We start from the raw sequence: 24,769 nt of genomic DNA, 5'->3' as shown, positions 1-24,769 counted from the left end.
TGGCTATATGCAAATTAGTCCGTCCCTGGCCCAGTGCATCATGGGAATAGGGAAGACCAAACTACCAAGCCAATTCTTCACCGGAAAGGAGACAAGCTTCCGGGGACCGGTTTCTGGCATTTCAGCCATCGTCGGGCCGGCTTGCTTGAATCCTGATGGTGTAGTGAGCAAGGGACTCATGTCTGAGTATACCCTGCCACACCTATAGTGGCCAAAAACGATTCAGAAAAGGGGGTGGTGATGAACAGAGTGTCTGAATTAAGCAGACCACTCTTACCCAGTCCAAAGATCAGGGCTTGATCCATCACCGTTATTTAGCTCACTGCACCATCCCAGCTCAGAACCTGGCTATATGCAAATTAGTCCGTCCCTGGCACAGTGCATCATGGGAACAGGGCAGACCAAACTACCAAGCCAATTCTTCACAGGAAAGGAGACAAGCTTCCGGGGACCGGTTTCCGGCATTTCAGCCGTCGTCGGCCCAGCTTGCTTGAATCCTGATGGTGTAGTGAGCAAGGGACTCATGTCTGAGTATACCCTGCCACACCTATAGTGGCCAAAAACGATTCAGAAAAGGGGGTGGTGATGAACATAGTGTCTGAATTAAGCAGACCACTCTTACCCAGTCCAAAGATCAGGGCTTGATCCATCACCGTTATTTAGCTCACTGCACCATCCCAGCACAGAACCTGGCTATATGCAAATTAGTCCGTCCCTTGCCCAGTGCATCATGGTAACAGGGCAGACCAAACTACCAAGCCAATTCTTCACCCGGAAAGGAGACAAGCTTCCGGGGCGGTTTCTGGCATTTCAGCCATCGTCGGCCCGGCTTGCTTGAATCCTGATGGTGCAGTGAGCAAGGGACTCATGTCTGAGTATACCCTGCCACACCTATAGTGGCCAAAAACGATTCAGAAAAGGGGGTGGTGATGAACAGTGTCTGAATTAAGCAGACCACTCTTACCCAGTCCAAAGATCAGGGCTTGATCCATCACCATTATTTAGCTCACTGCACCATCCCAGCTCAGAACCAGGCTATATGCAAATTAGTCCGTCCCTGGCCCAGTGCATCATGGGAACAGGGCAGACCAAACTACCAAGCCAATTCTTCACCGGAAAGGAGACAAGCTTCCAGGGACCGGTTTCTGGCATTTCAGCCGTCGTCGGCCCGGCTTGCTTGAATCCTGATGGTGCAGTGAGAAAGGGACTCATGTCTGAGTATACCCTGCCACACCTATAGTGGCCAAAAAACGAATCAGAAAAGGGGGTGGTGATGAACAGAGTGTCTGAATTAAGCAGACCACGCTTACCCAGTCCAAAGATCAGGGCTTGATCCATCACCGTTATTTAGCTCACTGCACCATCCCAGCTCAGAACCTGGCTATATGCAAATTAGTCCGTCCCTGGCCCAGTGCATCATGGGAACAGGGCAGACCAAACTACCAAGCCAATTCTACACCCGAAAGGAGACAAGCTTCCGGGGACCGGTTTCTGGCATTTCAGCCATCGTCGGCCCGGCTTGCTTAAATCCTGATGGTGCAGTGAGCAAGGGACTCATGTCTGAGTATACCCTGCCACGCCTATAGTGGCCAAAAACGATTCAGAAAAAGGGGGTGGTGATGAACAGAGTGTCTGAATTAAGCAGACCACTCTTACCCAGTCCAAAGATCAGGGCTTGATCCATCGCCGTTATTTAGCTCACTGCACCATCCCAGCTCAGTACCTGGCTATATGCAAATTAGTCCGTCCCTGGCCCAGTGCATCATGGGAACAGGGCAGACCAAACTACCAAGCCAATTCTTCACCGGAAAGGAGGCAAGCTTCCGGGGACCGGTTTCTGGCATTTCAGCCGTCGTCGGCCCTGCTTGCTTGAATCCTGATGGTGCAGTGAGCAAGTGACTCATGTCTGAGTATACCCTGCCACACCTATAGTGGCCAAAAACGATTCAGAAAAAGGGGTGGTGATGAACAGAGTGTCTGAATTAAGCAGACCACTCTTACCCAGTCCAAAAATCAGGGCTTGATCCATCACCGTTATTTAGCTCACTGCACCATCCCAGCTCAGAACCTGGCTATATGCAAATTAGTCCGTCCCTGGCCCAGTGCATCATGGGAACAGGGCAGACCAAACTACCAAGCCAATTCTTCCCCGGAAAGGAGACAAGCTTCCGGGGACCGGTTTCTGCCAACCTGATGGTGCACCACCACCCCCTTTTCTGAATCTGACTCAATAATAGGCATAACCAAGTTTGGGTTGGACGTAGCGATGGCAATGTCATCGGCATAAGCGAGGGTCTTTGTTAGGTAGCCTTGTGTCGATATAGGGGCTATGTTCCTACTGCCTTCCAGTCTACGAATAAACGGGTCAATATAGATGGCGAACAACAATAGGGAACAAGGACATCCCTGCCTAGTTCCTCTCGTAATTATCAATTCTTTAGAAAGGCAGCCATTAACCATTACCATGGCCCGTGGATTATTATATAACTTTTGGATTGCCTGTATAAAAACCTGTTTGAATCCCACCCGGGACTTGGCCTGCCAGAGGAATTGCCAGGAGACCCTGTCAAAAGCCTTCTCGGCATCGAGTAATATTAGCGCCATCGGGTCTCCTGCCATCTGAGTACTGTCGAATAAGCTGATTACCCGCCGTGTATGATTTGTGGTTTCTCTCCCGGGGATAAAGCCATGTTGGATATTGGATATGAATTTATGAATAATTGTTGAAATGAGGCGTGGCTTGAGCGCCGATGGCGGACGTCGCCTGATCGCTCAGCTCTGAGACGGTGCCGTCTTTGATCCTGATAAGAGTGGTCCCCGGGCACCTCAGCTCCCCCATTTCGAGTGTTTTACCCGGGGCTGGTGCACCTGTCACGGAGGACCCTTCGGGAGACCCGGGAAGCGGCTGGTGGCTCCGGATCGGGAAGCAGCAGCAACAACGGAGCGGTGCTCGAGATGGCGCCCGCTCCGTCCCTGTAGTCTGAGCCACAGCTGTGTCTGGACGGGACCCGGGACTGCTCCTGTCCATTGCTCCTTCACCCGGCACCGGAGTGCTGAGATCGGAGCTCTGTTTCCACCGGGACTTTGGCGGAGAGGACAGGGAACGTCTGCCGAGCCTGCGCCAGCCCAACAAGCAGCACGGAGACTGGCGGAGCTGATAGCGGCGCCTTCCTTGGGCGCTGGATTACACACGGCGCAGCCGGTCAAGAAGGTGGGCAGGTACGAAGGTGGGAGCCCCACAGCCTGAAATTTGTACCGAGAGCGGTAAATCGTGTGTGATTCGGCCCACGTGGTGCTTGTGCCCGGGTGCACGCACTTTCCGCGGTGGCGGCTGGTGACATTGGCGAGCACAGAGGCAGTGCATTCTCCCGGCGGCCATTGTTCCTTGGTTTTCCCACTTCCCGGGTGGCTCCCGAGACCGGGCTCACGGCATACCATTAAGGGGGCTAAAGTCCCGAGGCCCCTCCCACGTTCTATTATAGGGGCACAACTGGCAATCGACGGCGGAGGACTTCAGAGCGGGCCTGCGGACGGCAGTGAGTGGGACCTCCCTGACCCCCGGGCTTGGTAGCCCCTGCCGGAGGCCGCGATCCTTATGGGGAAACCGAGGGGCCCCAAGGGGGGAGCCCCGGCCACTTCGGACGCGGAGGCAGCCGATAAAGACGATGGCATGACCCCAGAGAACCCGGGGAACCCCCAGTTACAGCTACAGTTCGATAGAATCCTCGAGGCAATTGCGGACACGCGATCTGCCCTCCAACAGGACATCGCACAGGTGGCGACGAGTCTGGGACTGCTCCGGGCGGACCACAGCAAGCTCTCGGACAGGGTTAAGGAGGTGGAGAGTACGGTGGGAACGATTGAACCTGCGCAAAAGACTCTGGCTGCCGCTATGAAAGATGTACTGGCCCACGTCGGAGACCTGGAACGGCGTGCGGAGGACGCGGAAGGGCGCAACAGAAGGAACAACATCCGCGTGGTGGGCCTTCCGGAGAAAGTTGAAAACGGCGACATGGTGTCCTACCTCGAGAACTGGCTCTGGACGGTGGTGGCCCCTGAGGGACTATCCTCCTTCTACACACTGGAGCGAGCCCATAGGGTGCCGGCCAGACCACTACAGCAGGGCCGCCCCACACGCCCAGTGGTGGCGAGACTGCTACACTATAGGGACAGGGATCATCTCCTCGACGCCGCCAGGCACAATGGCCCATTTCAGGTGGAGAACAGCCAGGTGAACATTTTCCCAGATTACTCCTACGAGACCCAGCGGAAACGTACCTCCTTCCTGGCGGTTAAGCGGGAACTCCGAAGTGAGGGCATTCAGTACTCACTGTTGTTTCCTGCGAAACTCCGCATCATACTGGACGACACAACCAAGTTTTTCGATAACCCGGAGGATGTCTGCACTTGGCTTGAGTTGTATCGGGCAGGCAAAGACGGTCTTGGCTCCTCTTCCCAGGCTATGTCGGAGCTAGGTCTTCAGCGGAGATCAAAGAGGATTCGGAATCGCCGTGGCAGATCGAGCAGACCGTCAACGGTAGAAACGGCAACGGAGAGACGAGGGGTGCTGGAACTGGTCTCCAACCTATCTGGCCCACTGGGCGGGCCGGGGGTGGAAGACTCGGAGACTGGTACAGGTGGGCATCGATCGGACACGGAGAACACGGAGAACTCGGAAACAGACAGTGTCACTCTGCCCGTGATTACCCCGGGTTCGGCGGAGGGCCTGCTGGATGGACAAGGATAACCCTGGGTGAGCTAACTCCGGTTGTAGGGCGAGACAATGTATGTGAGTAGATCTTTGGGAGGAGCTCTGGTTCATGGATGTGGGGGGATGCTGGGGTTGGATCCCATTCGGGCCATAAATGATTAGGGCACACTTACGTCTCAGTAGCGCAGGTGCGTGACGGCCCCCTGCTGGCGCTCGGCCCCCACTCAGCCCTTAAGGCACACCTGCGGTGGCTACCGTCAGGTTAGTTGGGAGGGAGAGGGATCTTGGGGTAATGGTTTGGATGGGGACTAGATGGCACAATTTGGGACCTGTTCTAGGGGGGTGGGGTGGGAGTTGGGTTTCTTGGGGTGTTTTGTTGTTGTTGAGGGGGATGACTGCCAATGGTGTGTGTCTACGAAGCGGTCCGATCAAACCTGAGCATTGCTGGGGGAGCCTAACTGTGATTTTGAAGGACAATGGCTGAAGCATCTAACCTAAAATGCATTACCTGGAATGTGCGGGGCTTACACACTATGTCCAGACGACACAAGATCCATGCCTATCTGGTGCGCAGGGGGGTGCAGATAGCAATGCTCCAGGAAACACATCTCACAAAGCAGGAGGGTCTAGCGTTGCAGCGTAGGTGGAGAGGGCAGGTATACTACACGACATACTCAGCTTATGCGAGAGGCGCACTGATTTGGGTGAGAGCCGGGGTGCCTTTGCAGGTGACTAGATCGGTGGTGGATCCGGAGGGGCGGTATGTGGCCATCACAGGTAATTTGGGGGGCAGGGCCCTGAATATTTGCTGCATTTATGCGCCCAACGTGGACCAACTCTCCTTTCTGACCGCGCTATCGGGCTCATTAGCCCACTGTTTTTCGGGGCCCCTCTTATTGGGGGGGACTTTAACTCGGTGGTGGATGTCGATCTCAACCGTTCCCACCCCCCCCCCCCTCCCGGACTCCCCGGTCAGACGGGTGGCCAAGGGTAGGAGGGAGTGGCAATCCCAGTGGGGACTGACGGATCTGTGGCGAGCGCAGCACCCGCATGCCCGGGACTACTCCCACTTCTCGGGTATGCACGAACTACACGTGCGGCTGGACGGGTTACTTGGGTCGGCGGACCTGATGGCCGCGACGGTGAGGACTGAATATCTGTCCAGGACGCTATCCGATCACAACCCGTTGCTAGCTGTCTTTCAGTGGTCTCCGGGTACCTCCGCTGTCCCTACTTGGAAACTACGACCCAAGATTTTGGAAGATCAGGTGTTTAGGACGGAGCTAGAGGACAAAATTACCGAATATTTTGTAGCGAATGCCGGTACGGCCGGGTCGAGAGCCACGGAGTGGGACGCATTTAAGGTGGTGGTCCGGGGTTACTGTATAGCAAAGAAGGTGGGGATGCGTAAAGTTATCTTGGACGAGCTAGCTGAAGCGGACCGGAAACTCCGTGAGATAGAACTTCGCCGTCCCGGAAATCCGGAGCTACAGGAGCAAACACTGGCGGCGAGAGAGGCAGTGGCAGTTGAAGTCGAAAGACTTCGGAGCTTCGATTATAGGATCTACTTAACTAGATCATTGGCGGAGGGAGATCGGTCGGGGGCGCTCCTGGCGTGGCTGGCCAATCCCTTGAGACGCACCACCCCCACGATGGCCATGCGCACTGAGGAGGGCGGTGAGGTATATACCCAACCCGAGATCCTAGACTGTTACCTGCGCTATTATGAGGAACTCTACCGTAGTAAGATGTCGCAGGACACCACCCCCATTGATGATTACTTGCAGTTGCTCCCGATCCCCACTTTGGAGCCGGAACAGGCGAAGGACTTGGGGAGGGATGTAGAGCTAGGGGAAATCCGAGGAGCCATTAAAAGGATGGCTAGGAATAAAACGCCGGGACTGGACGGACTTCCGGTGGAGTTTTACTCCACATACATGGACCTCCTAGCCCCTAAATTGCTAGTGGTGTATCGGGAGGCGAAACGCTTGGGGCACCTGCCGAAGTCGATGTGCGAGGCGCTGGTGGTCCCGCTCCTCAAACCGGGCAAGGAGGGTAAGGAGCCGACCTCTTACCGACCGTTATCGATGCTCACGGTCGACTATAAGATCCTGAGTAGCATTTTGGCATCAAGGCTGCTGGGCCACATGAGCTCCCTGATCCATGTTGATCAGGCGGGTTTTATTCCCAGACGCAATACGGTAATGAACATCCGGCTCCTATTTCGAATACTAGGGGAGGCCCACGAAGGAGCACCTTGCCCCTTGGTCTTATCAGTTGACCTGGAAAAGGCCTTTGATAGCCTGGAGTGGGCATACCTCCACAGAGTCTTGACGCGTTTTGGTGTGGGGGAGGGGTTCCTGCGGTGGACAGCGGTCTTGTACGCCTCGGCAACGGCCAGGGTGTGGTCAGGCCCACTGATCTCCCGGCAGTATTCGGTGTCCCGGGGCACGAGACAAGGGTGTTCCCTGTCTCCCCTGCTCTTCGCCCTTGCGGTGGAGCCTCAGGCGCTATCGATCCGCACCGGAGCCCATTTTGGGGGACTGCAGACCATTTCGGGGCAACAATTTATTTCCCTCTATGCCGATGACTTATTGCTGTTCCTAGAGGATGCCGAAGCTGCCCTGACCGGAGCTGACGCGGCGCTCACCACCTTCGGAGAACTCTCAGGCTTGAAGGTGAACTGGGCAAAAACTTGTCTGTTCCCGGTCCGACACGGTGAGCCCCAACCTGCCACCGCCAGAGAGATCAGATGGGAACCGTGCTGCCTAAAATATTTTGGGGTTTATGTGTACCACGACCAGGCGGATGTCTTAGACGGTAATATTGCTCGCTGCATCCGAGCGCTGAGAGGCTCCATGAGCTTTTGGGCCACCTTGCCGCTGTCAGTGGCCGGTCGTATCGCGTTGCTAAAAATGGTAGCGCTCCCACGGCTATTATATTACTTTAGGACGCTCCCGCTCTGGATCCCCCCGGCTACATTCCGGAACTTGAATTCCATGCTAGTATCATTTCTCTGGGGGTCGGGCCGCCGCAGGGTGGCACTTAGGACCCTAATGAGACCTAAATCGGAGGGGGGTTAGCGGAGCCGGACCTTGAGAACTATTATCTAGCCGCCCAACTGCAGACTTACACTCAAGACATTGCGCGGGAATTCCGGGGACCGGAGGATGAGAGAGGGCGCGGCATGCCTAGGCACGTCTTGTCCTATATCGCTTTACGGCAACGGCTGACCTTGAGAGACCTCACACATGAGGAATGGGCCATTCGGTCCTGCTGGAACCGAGTACATGCTCATGTGCAGCTGAGGCGCCCCTATGCTCCGGAGTGCCCTACCGCACGGTGGTGATTGGTCCCGGTTGAGGATCTGGGAAGATGCAGGGCTGCAGATGGTAGGTGATCTATACGAGGAAGGTGTCTTGTTGCCATTCCAGTCGATACTGGAGCGTTTTGATGTTCCTCGCGGCGATTTCCTTCTACATGCGGCAGTGGTGAGGGCGGTTCAGGCGCACTGGCGGACCGGACAGGAGGAACCCCCTACGTCGGAGGCCTGCCAGTACGTCATGATGTCGGCTGGGACAGTCAAGACGGTAACATGCCTCTATTCCAGATTGATTAATGCAGGGCTCCCCCCCCTGGAGGCCCTCAGAACCAGATGGGAAGTTGATATTGGAAGGGATATACCGGAGACTACATGGGCCCAGCTGGTGCGCCATGCGTGGAAGGGCACTCGTCACGCCCGGTTTCAACTGGTCCACTATTATATATTACACCGGGCCTACCTGACCCCAGAGAAAATTCGGAAATATTTTGCCTCGGACTCGGCGGTTTGCCCCAGATGCCGAACGCCGGCAGCAACTTTAATACATATGCTATGGTCTTGTCCGGCGCTGTCCTCTTACTGGGGTGCGATAGGGGATATTCTAAAAGAGGTGACCGGGAGGGACCTGACAATGGATGCCGCGGTTGGAGTGCTGCACTGGTTCCCCCATACTCCCAAGAACAAGCTCTCGAGTAAATTCATTGACCTGGGCCTACTGCTGGCAAAACGTGAGATCACTAGACACTGGAAGGCACGAGTTGGTCCAACGGGCACTAAATGGCGCAACGAATTCTTGAAATGGGCAGCTGGAGAAAGCACCCTTAGGTACCAATTAGCAGCGCGGCAACGCAACGAGAAGATGTTGGAGGCGGCGCAGGAATGGGAAACCCTAGTGCAGGCCCTGCGAGATTACCTCACTTCCAGTGACTCAGATAGCGATGATGATGCACACAATCCAGCCCACTGACCTTCTTCCGACGTGTTCTCCTTCCTGATAGGATTTGTTCCCTAGAGCTAGCTCTAGACATATGCTTAACACACCAACGGCGGGGTGGGTGGGGAGGGGGTGGGAGGAGGCAGGAGGGCTAGGCGCTGCTCCTTCACTTTCATTAGGACGGTAACGTTATTGTTTATTTAGCTCGGGCCTTCCGGGGGGGGTTAGACTGCGGGGGGGGGGGGAGTTTTATTTTAGTTATTTTGAAAAGCAGATGACGACTTACATTACTCCTGGCTGACATCACGTGACGACCAGAGCATTCTGTGTGGGACATTAGGTAGCGCCGCCCAGCCTCCGGGATGTGGGCCAACAGGCTGTGTAACCAAATTACTTCCTGAAGTGGTCCCCTTTACTACTATTGACACTGTTTTCGCAATTGGATGTCAGCAAGTAACTTGTATTAATTCCTGCAATAAAAATATATTTAAAAAAAAAAAAAAAAAAAATGAATAATTGTTGAAATACGATTAGCCAGTAGTTTGGAATAAATTTTTGAATCAGCATTTATTAGAGTAATAGGGCGATAGGAGCCCATCTGGTCCGGGGGCTTGTTTTTTTTCGGGAATATCACAATTTTTGCCCTGGATCATGAATTTGGAGGCTGTCCTCCTCTAAATACATGTAGGCATAGATCTAACAATATTTCTTGAAGTGGGTCCAGAAATGCTATATAAAATTCTAATGGGATAGCTTCTAGTCCCGCTGCCTTCCCACGGGAGAAATCCTTCACTGTTTTTATTATTTCATCAAGAGTGGGGGGCTCTTCTAGACTTTCCTGGTCTTCTACGTTTAATTGCTTACAGGTATCTGCTTCTTAATATTCGGTAGTCATGTCTTGGTCTATTTCTCCCTCCTCTGTATACAGTGCACTGTAAAAGCGCCAGAATGCTTCTCTGATCTTCCCTGAGTCAGTTACCCTACCTTCTGTCGGGTCATCGATCTCGAGTATGACATTCTGTGCGGTCTGCTGTCTCATCTGTATAGCTAGCTGCTGCCCCATTGTTTCGCTAACTTCATACATTATTTTGCGATGGGCTGTAGCTTTTTTTACTGCCCTAATGCTGTATTCATTTGTGATTGATGCTCTGGCTATTGCAACCTGTTGCTGGATATTATCTATTTCCTCTATATTGGAGGGACCATTTGTCACCCTTATAAGATCTTCTTCCACCCTCTTTAATTCGTCCTGTAACTGTCTTAGAGATTCTCTAGCACGTTTGTTAATCCTAGAGGAATATTGTATAGTTTCTCCCCTAATTCCTGCTTTTAGGGCATCCCATACAAAGTTTACCGTTGTGCTTCCTTTATTTATTGCTAGGAATTCAAGAATCCAGCTTCTCATGTGATTGCAGTATTCGTTCTCAAGTAGCAAAGATCTATCAAATGTCCAACCTTGTTGTTTCTGGGCTAAAGAAGCTGTATCAACTGTACATACCAGGGGGTTATGATCTAAGAGGACACGAGGTAGCTTTTCTAGTTTAAATAACGATTTTAATGAGTTGGAGATTAAAAAATAATCCAGCCGGGCATGTGTCGGGTGAGGGTTAGAATAAAAAGTATAGCCAGGATCATTAGGATTATGATTCGAAATCTGCCACCCATCTACCAACCCATGAGTGATACATAACTGCTTAATAGCTCTAAAGATCCTTGGTTTTCGGCCCGATATTGCCAATCGTCTTTAGTTGACCAGTTATGTGGAAGATTTATATTGAAATCACCACATATTATGACTGGTAGCGGCCAATTGGTAAGCTCATTAGATAAATAATTGATTACCGAAGGGTCATCGTTATTATTTCCGTAAATTGAGCAGATGGTCATCGTTGAAGATTGCCCTGTCTGAAATTCTGTAATAACCCATCTGCCAAATTTATCAGATTGTGTTCTGTTAAATTTTATCCCTGCACCTTTAGCTAGAAGAGCTACCCCTCTAACCCGGCCCCCTTGTGTAGTTGCACCGATCACTACTTACCATTTCTAATAAGTTCGCACTAATATGTTACTACAACAATTTAATATCACTATACAGGACTGGCACTCATGGTACATGTTTTAAGGGGCTATGTAAGTGGGCGGCACAATGAGGGCCGCAAGTTCACTAGTAGCATTTAATTTACAGGCCCTGGGTATATGGTATACCACTCTTCAATTGAATTATAAGTAATTATATGACAATCAGGTAAGCCAATTTCACTATGTTTAAGGGAGCAAGCACATTTGCACTGATTAGCAGTGGTAAAGTGCACAGAGTCCCAAACCCCACAAACAAAAGTTCGGCAAAAAGTTTGGAAGCAGACCACTGTAAAAAATTGGATTACTGGGTTAGGGGGTTGAAACCATACTCACGCGGCAACCAAAATCCTTGTGAGGGTGTAGTCACAAGCAAGCTCCAAATTAACATGTGCCCAACCCTCTGGTAACTTGGTACAGAGCAGTCAGGCGTAACTTAGAGGCAATGTGTAAAGTATTTGTGCAACACTTCAACAGTACTAATGTGAAAACACAACACAAGACAAATCCACACATAGAGTAATGCTTAATGAATAAAACAAGACCAGGAAAACAGAAATCCAATTAGTAGACACAGAGATATGCAGGTTTAAAAATGTCAGTGAAAATAGTGCGAAAAAGCACAGAGTGCCAATTGTGGATATCTGGTCGCACTAGACCACGACAAAGTCACAAGTTCAGCCCAACATCAATGGATCACGGCCTGGCTGCAGCGACCCTGTTAGGCTTGCTGAACAAGAGTACCATAAATCCTGGTTGTGGAGCATTGCGAGGTCCCTAGTCAAGGATGCATCACAAAGCTAAGGAAATGCAAGGTCTGGGTCGGAGATTTTATGTTATGTTAGCACGTTTTGTAAAGCGCACAGCTGCCTCAGCAAAGAGGCATCCCAGCACTGAAGCAGAACATGGAGCGTGGAAACCAGAAGGAGGCACTAGAGTGAAGGGTAAAGATGTGTTCTGATGGCCTTACGGAAGGCCAGATAATTATTATTGGCACGAGTGGACAATGGCAAAGCATTCCAGAGCTTGGCAGCCAGTAAACGGAAGGAGCGCACCCCCGATCTCCCCCTCCTCATTCGAGGCACAGTCTCCAAACGTTGTCCCATCAAGCGAAGTTGGAACGAGGGAGAATAGAATGAGAGCAAGTTTGACAAAATGCCAGGAGAGGAGGATTCCAGAATTTTGAGCGCAGTACTAAGGACCTTAAATTCAACTCAACTGGCAACGGCAGCCAATGTAGCTGACAAGTTGCCCTGGAGCTGGGGCAGGTTCTAGGGAGGCCCAGAAGGGTTCTAGCCGCAGCGCTTGGAACTCGCTGTAGTCTCAGGGTTTCGGTCTTATTTACTCCTAAATAAAGTGCATTGCCATAGTCCAGTCTTGACAGGATGAAGGCCTGAATAATCATTTGCCTGATGATGTGTCACAGCATCTGTTCCAGGAGCTGCGAGGCTGCAAAGTGAGGTCATGCATTGCTGTTGACAAGGCCATCAACGAGGGGGCTTGTGATGCAAAATCCTGCATTGAGGTTCCAAAGAAGCTGCCGGACTCATGATATGGGGTCGTGCATTGTCAACGATGCCATGGACTAGGGGCTAGCTATGCAAGGGCCTGCATTGGGAATGCGTTACTCAGCGGTGATTCTGATGAGGCTGCGGCAGTGATGCAAAGTCCTTGCGCCGGAAAGTACACGCAACAGAGGGGATGCTTCTGTTCTGCTCTGGATTGCGCCGCCCAGAAGAGGAGAAGCATTTGTAATGCTAGGCCCACAGATGGGGTGGCAGAGGAGCTTCAGTCCCACTTCCAAGGGTTCAGGACTGGGGTGGCACCACTTGGCAGGGTAGGACTTGCCGTTGCCGAATCCAGGTGCTGGTTACAAGAGTCACTCCTGTGGTCCTGGGTCCAGGTCCAGTCCTTTTCACCCAGGTAAGAGGGCAACAGGTCCCCACAGCAGGGCAGCAGTCCTTCGGGTCAGCAGGCCAGCAGAGCAGCAGTCCTTTCAGCAGCACAGCAGTCCTGGCAGTGTACTGAAGGGTTAGTGTCTGATGTCCAATGTATATACCTGGTGCCTTCTTTGAAGTAGGAGAAATTTCTAGAGGATTTCCTTTGAAGTGCATAAGTATACTGCCTCCCCTGTCCTGGCTCCAGACTAACTCGGGGGTATGCAATCCTTTGTGTGAAGGCAGGACACAGACTATGTAAGTGTAAGAGGGCCTGTTCCTGACTACGCCCACCCATCCTGCCAGTGAAGGCCTACCCAGGCACACCTAAGATCTCTATTGTGTGTGGCTGTCTGGGAACAATACAAAAAAACAACTGTCAACTACACCCAGGCATGTGACCCAAAGATGGGCTGCAGGCACTAACTGCCTAGGGCAGGTTAATACCAACTTTCTAAACGTGGCATTTTCAAAACTGTTGTTCAAAATCTGACTTTACTGTAAAAGAGGATTTTTATATATAGTTCAAAAGACACCAAACATGATCTGTTTACCTGTTCCCATTAGGAAGTTAGAGCTTAATAAATGAAATACGTTAAATCCAATGTTATCGGATGGTAGAAGCGGACCTTACATTTCTGAAAAAAGAATTTAAGAGTTCTTCGCTACCAGATAATGTAAAACTAAAAATGACATGTCATATCATTAAAATACATTGCACCCTGCCCTGTGGGCTTTTTACGGCCTACCTTGCATCTATTAAAAGGGCAGGTTTGACAATGGCAAAAGGTTTTTTTTGCCAGTTTGAAATAGCAACTTAAAACTGTACACACCAGTTGCAATGGCAGGCCTGAGACAAGCTTGAAAGGCTACTTAAGTGGGTGGCACAACAAGTGCTGCAGGCCCACTTGTAGCATTTAATTTTCATACCATGGGTACATGTAGTACCACTTTACAATGGACTTATAAAACAAATCGTATAAATAAATAAATGCTTCCTAGCTCGCGATTAAATATGCGTGAGGAAGGAGAATGTCAGTAAGACCTTGGTGCAGTGTATTGTTTATTTGAATGTGTCCTAATTCGCCACCCATATATAATGTAAAGCCGACTGCATTCCTAACTATGGGCCCGATTACGATTGCGGAAGGCCCGTATTCGCCAGCCATGCAGTGGCGGTACTTCCGCAATCGTTCCGCGATTTGCCCCTGCCAGATTATGATGGCGGAGGGAATCACACTTGGTCCAACAGATTGCCTGGCGGACAGATCAGATAGCCCTGAATGGTGGCTGTGCCTACCAGGCACCGTCCACCAAATAAGGCTGCTGGCCATAGCAGGCCTTTCCGTGGCAGAGATGCCGCAATGGAAAGGCTGGTGCGGATTGGTGGCGGGGGGCCCGTTGCGGGCCTCCCTTGTGTTGTGGGGAGATGAGGATGCACTTGGGGGTACCCATGTTCCCCCCCTTCATTTCACAGTACAATATGGCAGGCACCGCATGATGCCTGCCACGTAATGCTGTGAAATTCACAACATGCTGTTTTATCATTGTGGCGGGTGCTGTTGTCAGCAGCACCCGCCACAATGTTAAAAATCAAGATCCGACCTCCATGGTGGTGGCCGCATCATGATTGGGTGTGTGGGACTGCCCCATGCATGGCGGACGGTCCCGGTTTACATCAGGATGGCGGACCGACTCCAGTCCGTCTGCCATCCTAATGACCCCTATGTAAGCCATAATCATATAAGGCAGTGCTGCTTTTTTTTCTTACTTTGATTTTTAAAGTTGCTTTATGGACATTGCTGTCACATTTTTTGTAGTTATTATTTTTTTTAAACCTTTATTGTACAGTTCAATAAAATTACATGCACAGGCCAACAATCGCAGGGGCCGGCCGCAACACAAGAATAAGACCCACTATATTATCAAATGACACAGCTCTTCAGCCGACAACCCTGGGATCCGGCAGCGAATCAGGATCTACATTATATTGAACTCACAACACGTTACAGGATAAGACGAAGGTTTCATTTTATGTTTAACCACCCCCCGATCTAAAAGGCAAGGAAAAAGAGACAGACCTATCTGGTGCCATACATTCAAACACTATGATAAAGTGAGCAGGTACAAAAATAGAATAATCACAGATCAATTGAAAGGGAACAACCGAGACGCCTGCGATAGCAAGCGCAAAACAGGATGTACGACAAAGCAATCTATAACCCAACGCAGTCGCCCGCACCCAGGCCCCGCCCACCCATTGACGCCAGGATAGAAAAAGAAGTGCGGTCACCAGATACTGGAATACATACGAGATCAGGATAATACCACAAAGTTATGAAAAGAGAGCGAAAGGAAAGCGTGAGATAAAGAAACCATAAAGACTAAATTAACTAACAAAACTATAGACCCATCCCCCCACCCTGCACCCCTGCATGTGGCTTTCGCCTAACCCCAACTAGCAGCGTGCCTGTCGCCCCAACTAACTAAACTACAAAAAGTAAAAGAAGGAGAATGGAGGAGGAGAATGTCATACAAATTCCCGGACACCTTTCCCCCCGCCTGAAACGAACAACCCCTGTCCAAAGACCACCAAGTACTCAAAAATATTATAGACAGAGCCAGACAGGGGAGACGTTGAAGACCGCCCGACTTCCCGCAAGCATTACGTTAGCGAATCCCTAGTCCTCTAAAGCCCCGAAATCAGACCCAGACCGACAGTCTCATCCTTGACCCCTCCGATCTTTCATGCGGACTCTGTCCGGTAACACCATCACCGCCCCCGGAGAATCAAAGTTCGTAGGAAGTTCAATTAAGATTAATATGAGACCAATCGGACACATTGAGTCTCTGCAAGCATCCGCCACCGGTAAGATCTCCCCCACCGACATGCAGTCCAGATATCCTTTCCTCAGTAGATGTAAAAGAACCACAAGGGCGGGAAGGGACAGTAGAGACATTCGGTTTTTGCTAGTCGTAGTCTCAAGGTGTGAAGAACCAGGTAGCTCCACAATAGTCTGCTGCGATGGTGAATGCAGCGATACCCCCAGAGAAACAATTCCGCAAGTATTCTGCAAACAGGTCAATGGCGTCAAAACTTTATCGAACACGGGGTCTCCATCCTCCTTTACTACGGGCATCATGGGAGAATCAGTTAGTTGAGAGTCATGCAATAGAACAGAGCCCAGACTCGGTCACCCAGTTTCGATGTCACCAGCGATCATTTTATGGACAATGGTCTACAGATGCAATTGAAGTGCCCCGATGGCGGCCATTATGATCTTTAAGGACGGCTCACAGATCGTCCGGTCTGCCTCCACTCACTCGGTTCCAAGCATGGGCGGGCTCCTCAGAGAGCCGGGTCTCTACGGGAGAAGAGGCAAGAGCGGAGCGGACGGCAATGGCGGGTGCATTATCGGTCAGCAGTAAACGACCGTGAGCGAGGGCCCCGGCCCAGCACTCCCGCGATGTGGCAACCGGGTCGCCGGGGACGGGGACTCCCCACCCCCCCAGCCACAGACGAAGCCTATCACCACTCCGTCAGTATAAAACAGACCAGACACTCGCCACCAAAAACGGACAGGATAACCTCCACTGTAAGAGACCTGACCCTATCTGAGTCCCACGGCCGATGTTATTCAACTGCAACCCGGCTGGGCAAGTACTCGAGGCCCCGGCTCAGCAGCTGGATTAGGCCGAGATCTTAAACACGACACAACTCTGTCAATCTGGGCGATAAAATTCTCGGGACCGCACCGTCAGATTCAGCAACAGTTCATCCACACGGGGGTTGGGCGTAAAATCAGGATATCTGGCAGGATCATCAAGCGGCAGGCGGGGGTCGGCGGTGCCGGGAGCCTATGCGGCCATCTTGGTTGCTGTGTAGCTCCTCCTCTTTTTGTAGGTATTTAATGCTGGATTGTTATTTATTATCTACAGTACTAAGTTTGAAATATACCCCGCAGCTTACTTGCTCATAATAGTTCGCTTTTCTGCACTTGTCTAACCTAATTAACGTAATGTTATTTATAGTGGACCATACATAGTGACAGGGACTGTTGATCTGCGCATTCTTTCTCTGTTGGCAACACTTATCCGAAACAGTCTTTTATGATCCTCGTGCATATTTAATCGCATGCTAGGAAGCGTTTCTTTAATTTATTCTATTAGGTTTTCATTAGCAAAGGAATTTTTAGAACTATTGCCATGGAAGTCAAAGGCCACACTTCCCTCATAGGTACCACTGGTTTTGATAAAAAGAAAAGTAAAAAAAAAAAGCATTAACCCACACAGGGAATGCTATGTTACTCACGTTGGTTGCAGCCCTCGATGGGCAAAAACATTAACATTATTCAAGAAAGATTTTGTGGTTGTGCTAAGATTGGACTGAAAGCTGACAAGTTGTAAAAAGAAAACAGTTTGTAAAAAGAAAACAGTCTCTAGCCTCGTACATATAGAGCATCAAATGGAAGGTTTAAAACATTTCATCTGAGATCGATCAGCTCTATCCTTGTGATTCATATTAACCTTAGGTTTCTATTCCATGATAAAGTATTTTCAGATTGCGTGTTAGCATTTTTCAGTGTCATGAATCATATCTTTCAATTTTGAGTCACTTAATTGCATCTATATTTAATTAGCGTGTCCATTACAATAATCTCAAACCTATCTAACACAAACAGTATTTGCTCCCTCAGTCATTAAAATGTGTTATGTGAATTTACCCCTTCATTTAGTAGACCTTTTTAAACATCTATTTCTGGCCGCAACAAAAATGTGCAAATTCACAACATATGAATAATTTCAGCAGCAATTTGACACCATCTATAGACTTTGGACGGAATACCAATGTACCATGCCATAATAAATCAACAGTTGTTAAAATGATGAAACAAAATATCCCATGACACATTCTATGTAGGTGCTTAGTCTCAAGCTTTCATACTGAATCAGTGATCATCATGTGATAGTATGGTTCATTGCACACCAAAGGCACCAGAAAGAATCCTTAATAGTGCCTTTATCTCATCTCTAGTGGCTTGGGCCAGTGCCAGCCTTTACTTATTGGAAGTGCTGGGAGGGATGCATGGTACAAACATATGATATATCAAATACTGATGAAGCTAAAGATATCTCCAACTGAAAACATAAGGAGGTATTTTTCACATCTTAAAAATCATTATTGGTATTTTTTCCTAAGATACCTGGATACCTCGCTAGTTGACATTGACATACAAGCAACATATGTACGTCTAATGGTGAAGGGTAAGGTAGGTATTATTTGTCATACAATTTTGTGTTATTGAAAATCTAAGCATTGCAGCATTTTGCTGACACATTGTTATGAATCTCTAAATGTTTTTAATGTTTTAAAGATTGTCAGATACACAGGTTTGGAATTGATCTTAGTATTTATTCCAAATGTACGTGTTAATGAGTTCGTTGGAAATTCCATAAATGATTTGCAATTGTTAATTAGTTTCTGAAAATCGCATTTTTGGCGTGCGTTTTCCACTGGATTGTATTATCAATGGTCAAGAGGCAGAGTCCAAGAAGATGAAACATCATCTAACAGATTGAACCATTATCCTAATTCTGCATTTTCAAGTATTTTACTTAGCAAATATTATAAGTGATGAAGCAGTCAAGGAGTTCACACTTGCATTACATTTAATTTTGTTTCGGCTTACTGGATTACAAATGTTCGAAACTTACATAAGAGAAAACCTACATCAAAAACATAAGATAAGAAGTTAGGCTCTGGTCAATTACATTTCCATAAAAGCTTTTGAATCGGCTGTGACAGTGAAGTAGTCTTTCCACCATGTACAGAACTTTTTCCTCCATGACCTTCCACCTGTCTTCCACCCATCAGTCAATATCTGGAAATGGCTTTCTTACCAGAGATAAAGATCATACATAGGTAGTTCTGGATCTCATAAAATTCAACACAATTAATCAACTCCTCCTGCTTCATCAGTTGACCTCTGGCAGCATGCCGCTCATCTGATTCACATATTTTCTATATGAGTTCCTTTCTTTTGACCACCTGAGCAGCTACATATGCCACCTCCAGTGGATCAGTACACTGCTAAAACATTTTACACCACTTGTGCCAGATGCCTTGTCTAATTATTGCAATTACATAGCTGTTTGGGGCAGCTGACTTCCTCCACTCCAGGGTTGAAACTGTCTAGCCCATGAAATGCATTTGCAAAAATGGAGGACCGGCGAGAAACCTTTATTATTTTTGCAGAAGGATTTCAAAAATCAAATTGAAAAACATAGTAGAATGCTATTTTTTCGATGCCTGGTGTATCCAGAATTATGTTTTGGCAGTATGAAACGATGGTGATCCACACAGCTAATTTGAGAAGAAGGTCTAACACTTTTCCATCTTTGTCTTCAGCTAAAAGTCGTGCTGTAAGGATCTATGAACAATAGATTTACCCTGACATTAAGTTATCTGTGTAAAGCCCAGCAGTATTGTGTACGGAACATCTGTTCTACTGTACGACCCTATGTTTGCTGTATAATTATTTCATTATTAACCAAGTTAGACACAAGCAGATCTCTGCACCAATAGGATATTGCAAAAGTTCAATGCATGCATGTTCAGAAGTTCAACTGTGAAAAAGGCGTGACTAACAATCTTACCATTGAAGACAATCTGTACATACTTAGCATTACGTAGACTTGGTTTGGAGACAATACTGATGGTATCCTAACAGATCTGTTGGTGACTGCCTACTACATATTTACTCTGGACAGGAATGATGTCGACTTTTGAGTGCAGAGAAAGTGTAACCTAAGCTAGTTCTCTGATGCTTTTTTGCAAGTACAGCCCACTCTTATCCAAGGTCTTTTTAGTACTCGAGCATCCAACAGCCCGCAGAAATTAGTTTATTTGTTAATTAAAGCATCAGCATTATGGTGCTCAAGGGATAATAAATATGTATAATAAGTTATTTTAACGTTGATCTAGAATCTTCTGAGTATGCAATTTAGTTTCTGAAACAGTTTCAGTACTGGGCTTAATACAGTTGGTATAGGGACCCATCCATGACAGAAAGACATAATCTAGAACCAGTATTTCAAGGACATGAAGATATGGTGAATAAGAGTGGAAGTCTCTCCCAAGGACATGTTACTTTTGGATTCTGTGGAAATGTGCCTCTTCCCCTTGTTATTTGGTTAGTTTTTGACTAGTATCCAGTCTCACAGTGCATGTGCTATCCCTAAAACATGAGGGAAAATGTGTCGGTTAGACTCACTATGTCCTCTTTAGAAACGCTTAATTCTTTGCTAAAGCCTTTACAGATCAAGCAGTGTTGTGACTTTGGTAGAATCCTAATGGTCACCTTTTGCCAGTGCTCACATGGTGTCTTCAGTCATAGGGATTGGAATATGTCCCGTTGAGTTCCAAAATCAGGAGACTGTTTGGAGATTTTGTTGCACTTAATAATGGGTCAGTGGTTACTCAGGCAGCCTTATAAGAGGTCTTTAGGGATAAGATATGTTGCAAAAGCACAAGTATTTGACATATGGCATTGGATAGGATCTGAGTGACCAGACTAACAGGTTAGAGACTTAACTGATGGTTTTGGAAAGGTGGCACTGTTAGATATCTCTGAAAAAGAGGCAAAGCACCACAAAATATGTGACCTGCTAATAGTAGTAGATAGACTGAGTACTCTTCTTCTGGGAAGAGACACGCATTTTGGAGAGAGCAATGGCGTCCCGCCACTCTGGGAGCTCCCCCTATCCCTAAGGAAACTGTGGAAAACCTGGGCATTTCGTTTGACTCTACAATTACCTTTCAGGCACAGACAAAATTGGTGGCTGGCAGCTGCTGTGGACCCCAAAGCGGACTCAAGCCACTGCTCTGGTTTTTTGATGCTAAATACACCAGACCATTATCCAGACAACTCTTTTTTTTAGACTGGATTATTGTAACTCCCTCTACCTGGGTGCTAATAAAGAGGGCATCAGTTGCATTAAGAGGGTGCATAATGCTGCGGCACTGACCCTCTTTGCCCTCCGGAAATCCTGCCCTACCTCCAATTTTATACGTAAGTTGCAATGGCTTCCAGTTGAAAGGAGAATTCACTTTCAATTCTTGTGTTTCTCTCATAGAGTTTTCCATGCACAAGCCTCTTCCGTTCTAGCTAATCTCCTTACCCCATACGTACTGAAATGGCCCTCCGCTTCTCTAATCAACATCTGCTACGTGTCCCTCTTGTTAGAAGAGCATAGGCCGTAGTTTGGTAATTTATGGTCTTAGCCTCCTCTCTCTGGAATGCTTTCCAGCGCACTATTAGGAGCATATATAAACCCGCAATTAATATAGGATCACGTTTTTTTCAGGAGGGCAGTCAAGCCCTGGCTTTTCCCTGATTACTACTCTGATTTTCCCCCCTCTTCTGTCTGGTATTCTGTGGATCCAATTCTGGGACGCCCCGTTACTGGGGCAGCCATGAGCTATATAAACCCAATAACATACTCATGACTATAAACTATATGTATAGACCAACAGCATGATGAAGGGAAGAAGATATGATGTATTTTGGCTTGGTTGGACAATCTGGAGAAAGACTTCAGGATCAGAGTTGTGTACGCAACATGTTAGGCCTACCACTGACTATATAAATAAAAGACCATGAGTCAACTTTTCCCAATTTACCAGAATAGGAAAGGGAGAAGTTAAGTCGACAATTAAAAAACAAGAAATTTTAAATTCCATCAAAACCCTGATGGGAACTGATGGTGACGTGTTCTCCTGTTGACTTTTATAATACCAACTCTTACTTTTTGGCACTCAGAATACTGGTAGCTTACAGCAAACGATTCCAGAGAGGGTGGTTTCCTTCTAAGATTGGAGAACGACAAGCAGGAAAACATATACAGATTAGCCCACAAAGGCCATTATGGATCTCTCTTAGCTAGGAGCAATAAACAATAAATGAGCCGCTCCTGCTGCTCATTTACTATTTCTTTTGCATTTTTATTTATTTTTTGGGTGTCCAAGTCTCGTCCCGGACACCCACAGCTTGCCATTCTGTTGGGAGGCTGCATGGGCAGTCCCATCTGCTCCCTGCCTGCACCCAGTCTGTTGTGCAGGCGGGAACCTGTCACTCTTTTTTTGGCTAATTTATTTTTGTGGTTGTTCTAGTCCCACCCGGCACACCCAACCCCCAGGACCATAGGAGAAGACCCAAGGCCTCCATTGCGATCCCCTGACTCCTTGCCAGCGCCCATTCCCAGGTGCTGCCAGGAGCCAGCCATTCTTCAATGTTCTCCTATATGGTGTCAGCAGCTTTTATCTCTGTTCCCACCGGACAGGAACAATCCAGTGTCCTCTGCCGGTGTGTAGGAATTGAAAGAATCATATTTGTGTCCTGGCGGATGGGGTCCTCAAGACACATACTGTCTGCAGGCCCCAGGGAATGGGTTCCCTGTGGCAATTACATGCCTCAGGGAGGCATGTATTTATTGTACCGACCCCCCTGCACCTTTTCCAACACTAGAGAGGATTTTAATAGAAAAGGGTGTCATGCGCCTTTGTTTTACTTGTTTGTTTTGCTGTTCCACCGGAGTACGGTGGGACCGTGAGATTCTTTAAAAAAATAAATCAACTAGATTGGCCTTATGAGACCCTACCACCCCCACAATGGCTAGGGAGTCAGGGTATCCCTACCCTGTCCCCTTATGCCTTTTTTCCCCCCCGGATGTTTTTAGAACAGGGGACCAAGTCCCAGAGTCTTGTAATGGCCTCCTCAACATTTTTCACCTTAACGGAACATCGTACCTGTTTGGATTGGCGCAACATAAGCAGAAGGCTGTACCTGTCCCCGATAGCGACCCAACGGAAAATGTAATTTGGGAATACAGGAGCGAGTGGCAACCACTATGGATTTTGATGTTGCCAAAACTACAGTGACCAGACTGCCTCGCAAGCATACTCCCAGTGGGGCGGGACTAAAACTTAGCAATCACCTAAAATTGGGCTGTTCACTGCTCCTTTCCCCACATCGCCGAAGTCAGTGAACAAGGAATTCAAAACGCGTTTGACAATGACGGCGCACCATCACGCTTGAAAGGCTTGTGCAAACCTCCTGCTGCTGTGTGTATATATATTCCTACTGGAAAACTCGAACCACCTCCTGATTTCCGCCACAGCAGACAGGCGAGGAAAGAGACACAGACCTCCAAGGTATTTTCAAGTGGGCATGATGATTTTATTGCAAGTGACCCAAACACAACGCGTTTCAAGCCCGTAAGCCCTTTTCACATATATATATATATATATATATATATATATATATATATATATATATATATATATATATATATATATATATATATATAATCAAAAAGACTCGAATCCTGATCTCCGGAGAACCTCCACACTCAAGGACACCACCGCCAGAGAGAAACGAAAGCTGACCCAGAAATAGCGGGTCAGAATTATTTTATTGTGAAAATAAGCAGCCTGCCAGCATAACGTTTCGGCCTACCCAGAGGCCTTGGTCACACAACGCCAATGAGGGAGCAGGTAAAATTTAAAGTGCAAAGTGCGAACAAAGCTGCAACATGATTGGTTGCCACATAGCCTGAAACATGGACACAGAGGACATACTCATAACATTAGAGACGCAAATGTGAAACATCATATAAGTATGAGATACACATAAATAAATACGTCATGGTTTGTAAGAAAGCAAGCAATAAAAGCAATCGTTAAAAACCAATAAATAATGTATGATAGTAATTGTTGAATAAATTCATTGTAAAATACATTACTGCTATGTGCAAAAAAATGCAGCTGTGCAAAAAAATGTATATACACAACAGCATGTATACAACATGGAATATATATATATATATATATTACTTACTGTAGGTAGTTATAGTTAGGATTGTTTTCTATAGGGAATCCGCAACATTCTATTGGGAATAACTTTGGCGTCGATTGAGGGATCTGCCTGTAATTTTCCTTAAATTTGCCTCGCTGCGCTCTGCTCCTTCCCTGAAGGTTTGGGGGGGATTCGTCAAGCGGGGGCCGAGATAAAAGGGGGGTCCCAAAACGTGTTTTCCCCATGTTAATTTCCATAGGGCGGTTGGACTCACTTTTAGCCCGAACGGCTAAATGGATTTCCACCAAACTTGGCAAAATTGTAGGGACTGGTAGCCCGATGTGCCTTTGCTATGTCTCAAGATATGTGCTCCAGTGGATTTTGAGTAATTTAGGTTAAAAAAAATATATATATCTATAAGCGCGCCCCGGGGCGCACACCGGGGCGCTCGAGCGCGCTACGCGAGTTCGCGAGCGGAAAGCTGATTGGCTCTCGGGTGTCTGTCAACATTCCAAACAGTCCGGAGCAGCCGCCATCTTGTGTCTCGGTAGGATCGAGACATAAGAGGTGGCAAAAACAAAGGGGTAAATGACCAAAAGGGGGCAGGGTAGACCCCCCCTAAGCCCCTAGGTTTTATGTGGGGGCCTTAAAAGGGCCCCGCGGGGCAAACATTTTTTTTTTTTCCGATTTGCGCGGGGGAAGCGCCCGGTACGCGTACCGGGGAGCGTACCATGGGGAAAAAGAATGACAGAGTTTTTTAAAAATTTAGCATTTTTTTTATAAATTGGAGGTAGTTCTTAAAAGAACTGTTTTTTTATTCTTTTTTTTCTCAATTTTTATGGGGACAAACAAAAAACAGGGAATTGTAAACAGCTCAACTGGAGCAAAAAAAAAACAGGAAAAAATTAAGGTTTGTTTTTGCACTTGTGGTTG

General features: G+C 48.0%; 1 protein-coding gene across 1 annotated transcript in view; it reads left to right on the top strand.

The window, feature by feature from the left end:
* The window catches only part of DNAAF11 (dynein axonemal assembly factor 11), a 175,901-nt gene that overhangs the window by 93,573 nt on the left and 57,559 nt on the right, over window positions 1-24,769 (top strand). The window contains exon 9 of the mRNA XM_086918090.1: window positions 18,181-18,250. Within this exon, the coding sequence (XP_086774216.1) occupies window positions 18,181-18,250 (70 nt within the window). The remainder of the gene's footprint in view (window positions 1-18,180; window positions 18,251-24,769) is intronic.

This window comes from Lissotriton vulgaris, chromosome 4_1, assembly GCF_964263255.1.
Source record: "Lissotriton vulgaris chromosome 4_1, aLisVul1.2, whole genome shotgun sequence".
NCBI classification, from domain to species: domain Eukaryota; kingdom Metazoa; phylum Chordata; class Amphibia; order Caudata; family Salamandridae; genus Lissotriton; species Lissotriton vulgaris.
This window is presented reverse-complemented; position numbering and strand designations above follow the sequence as displayed.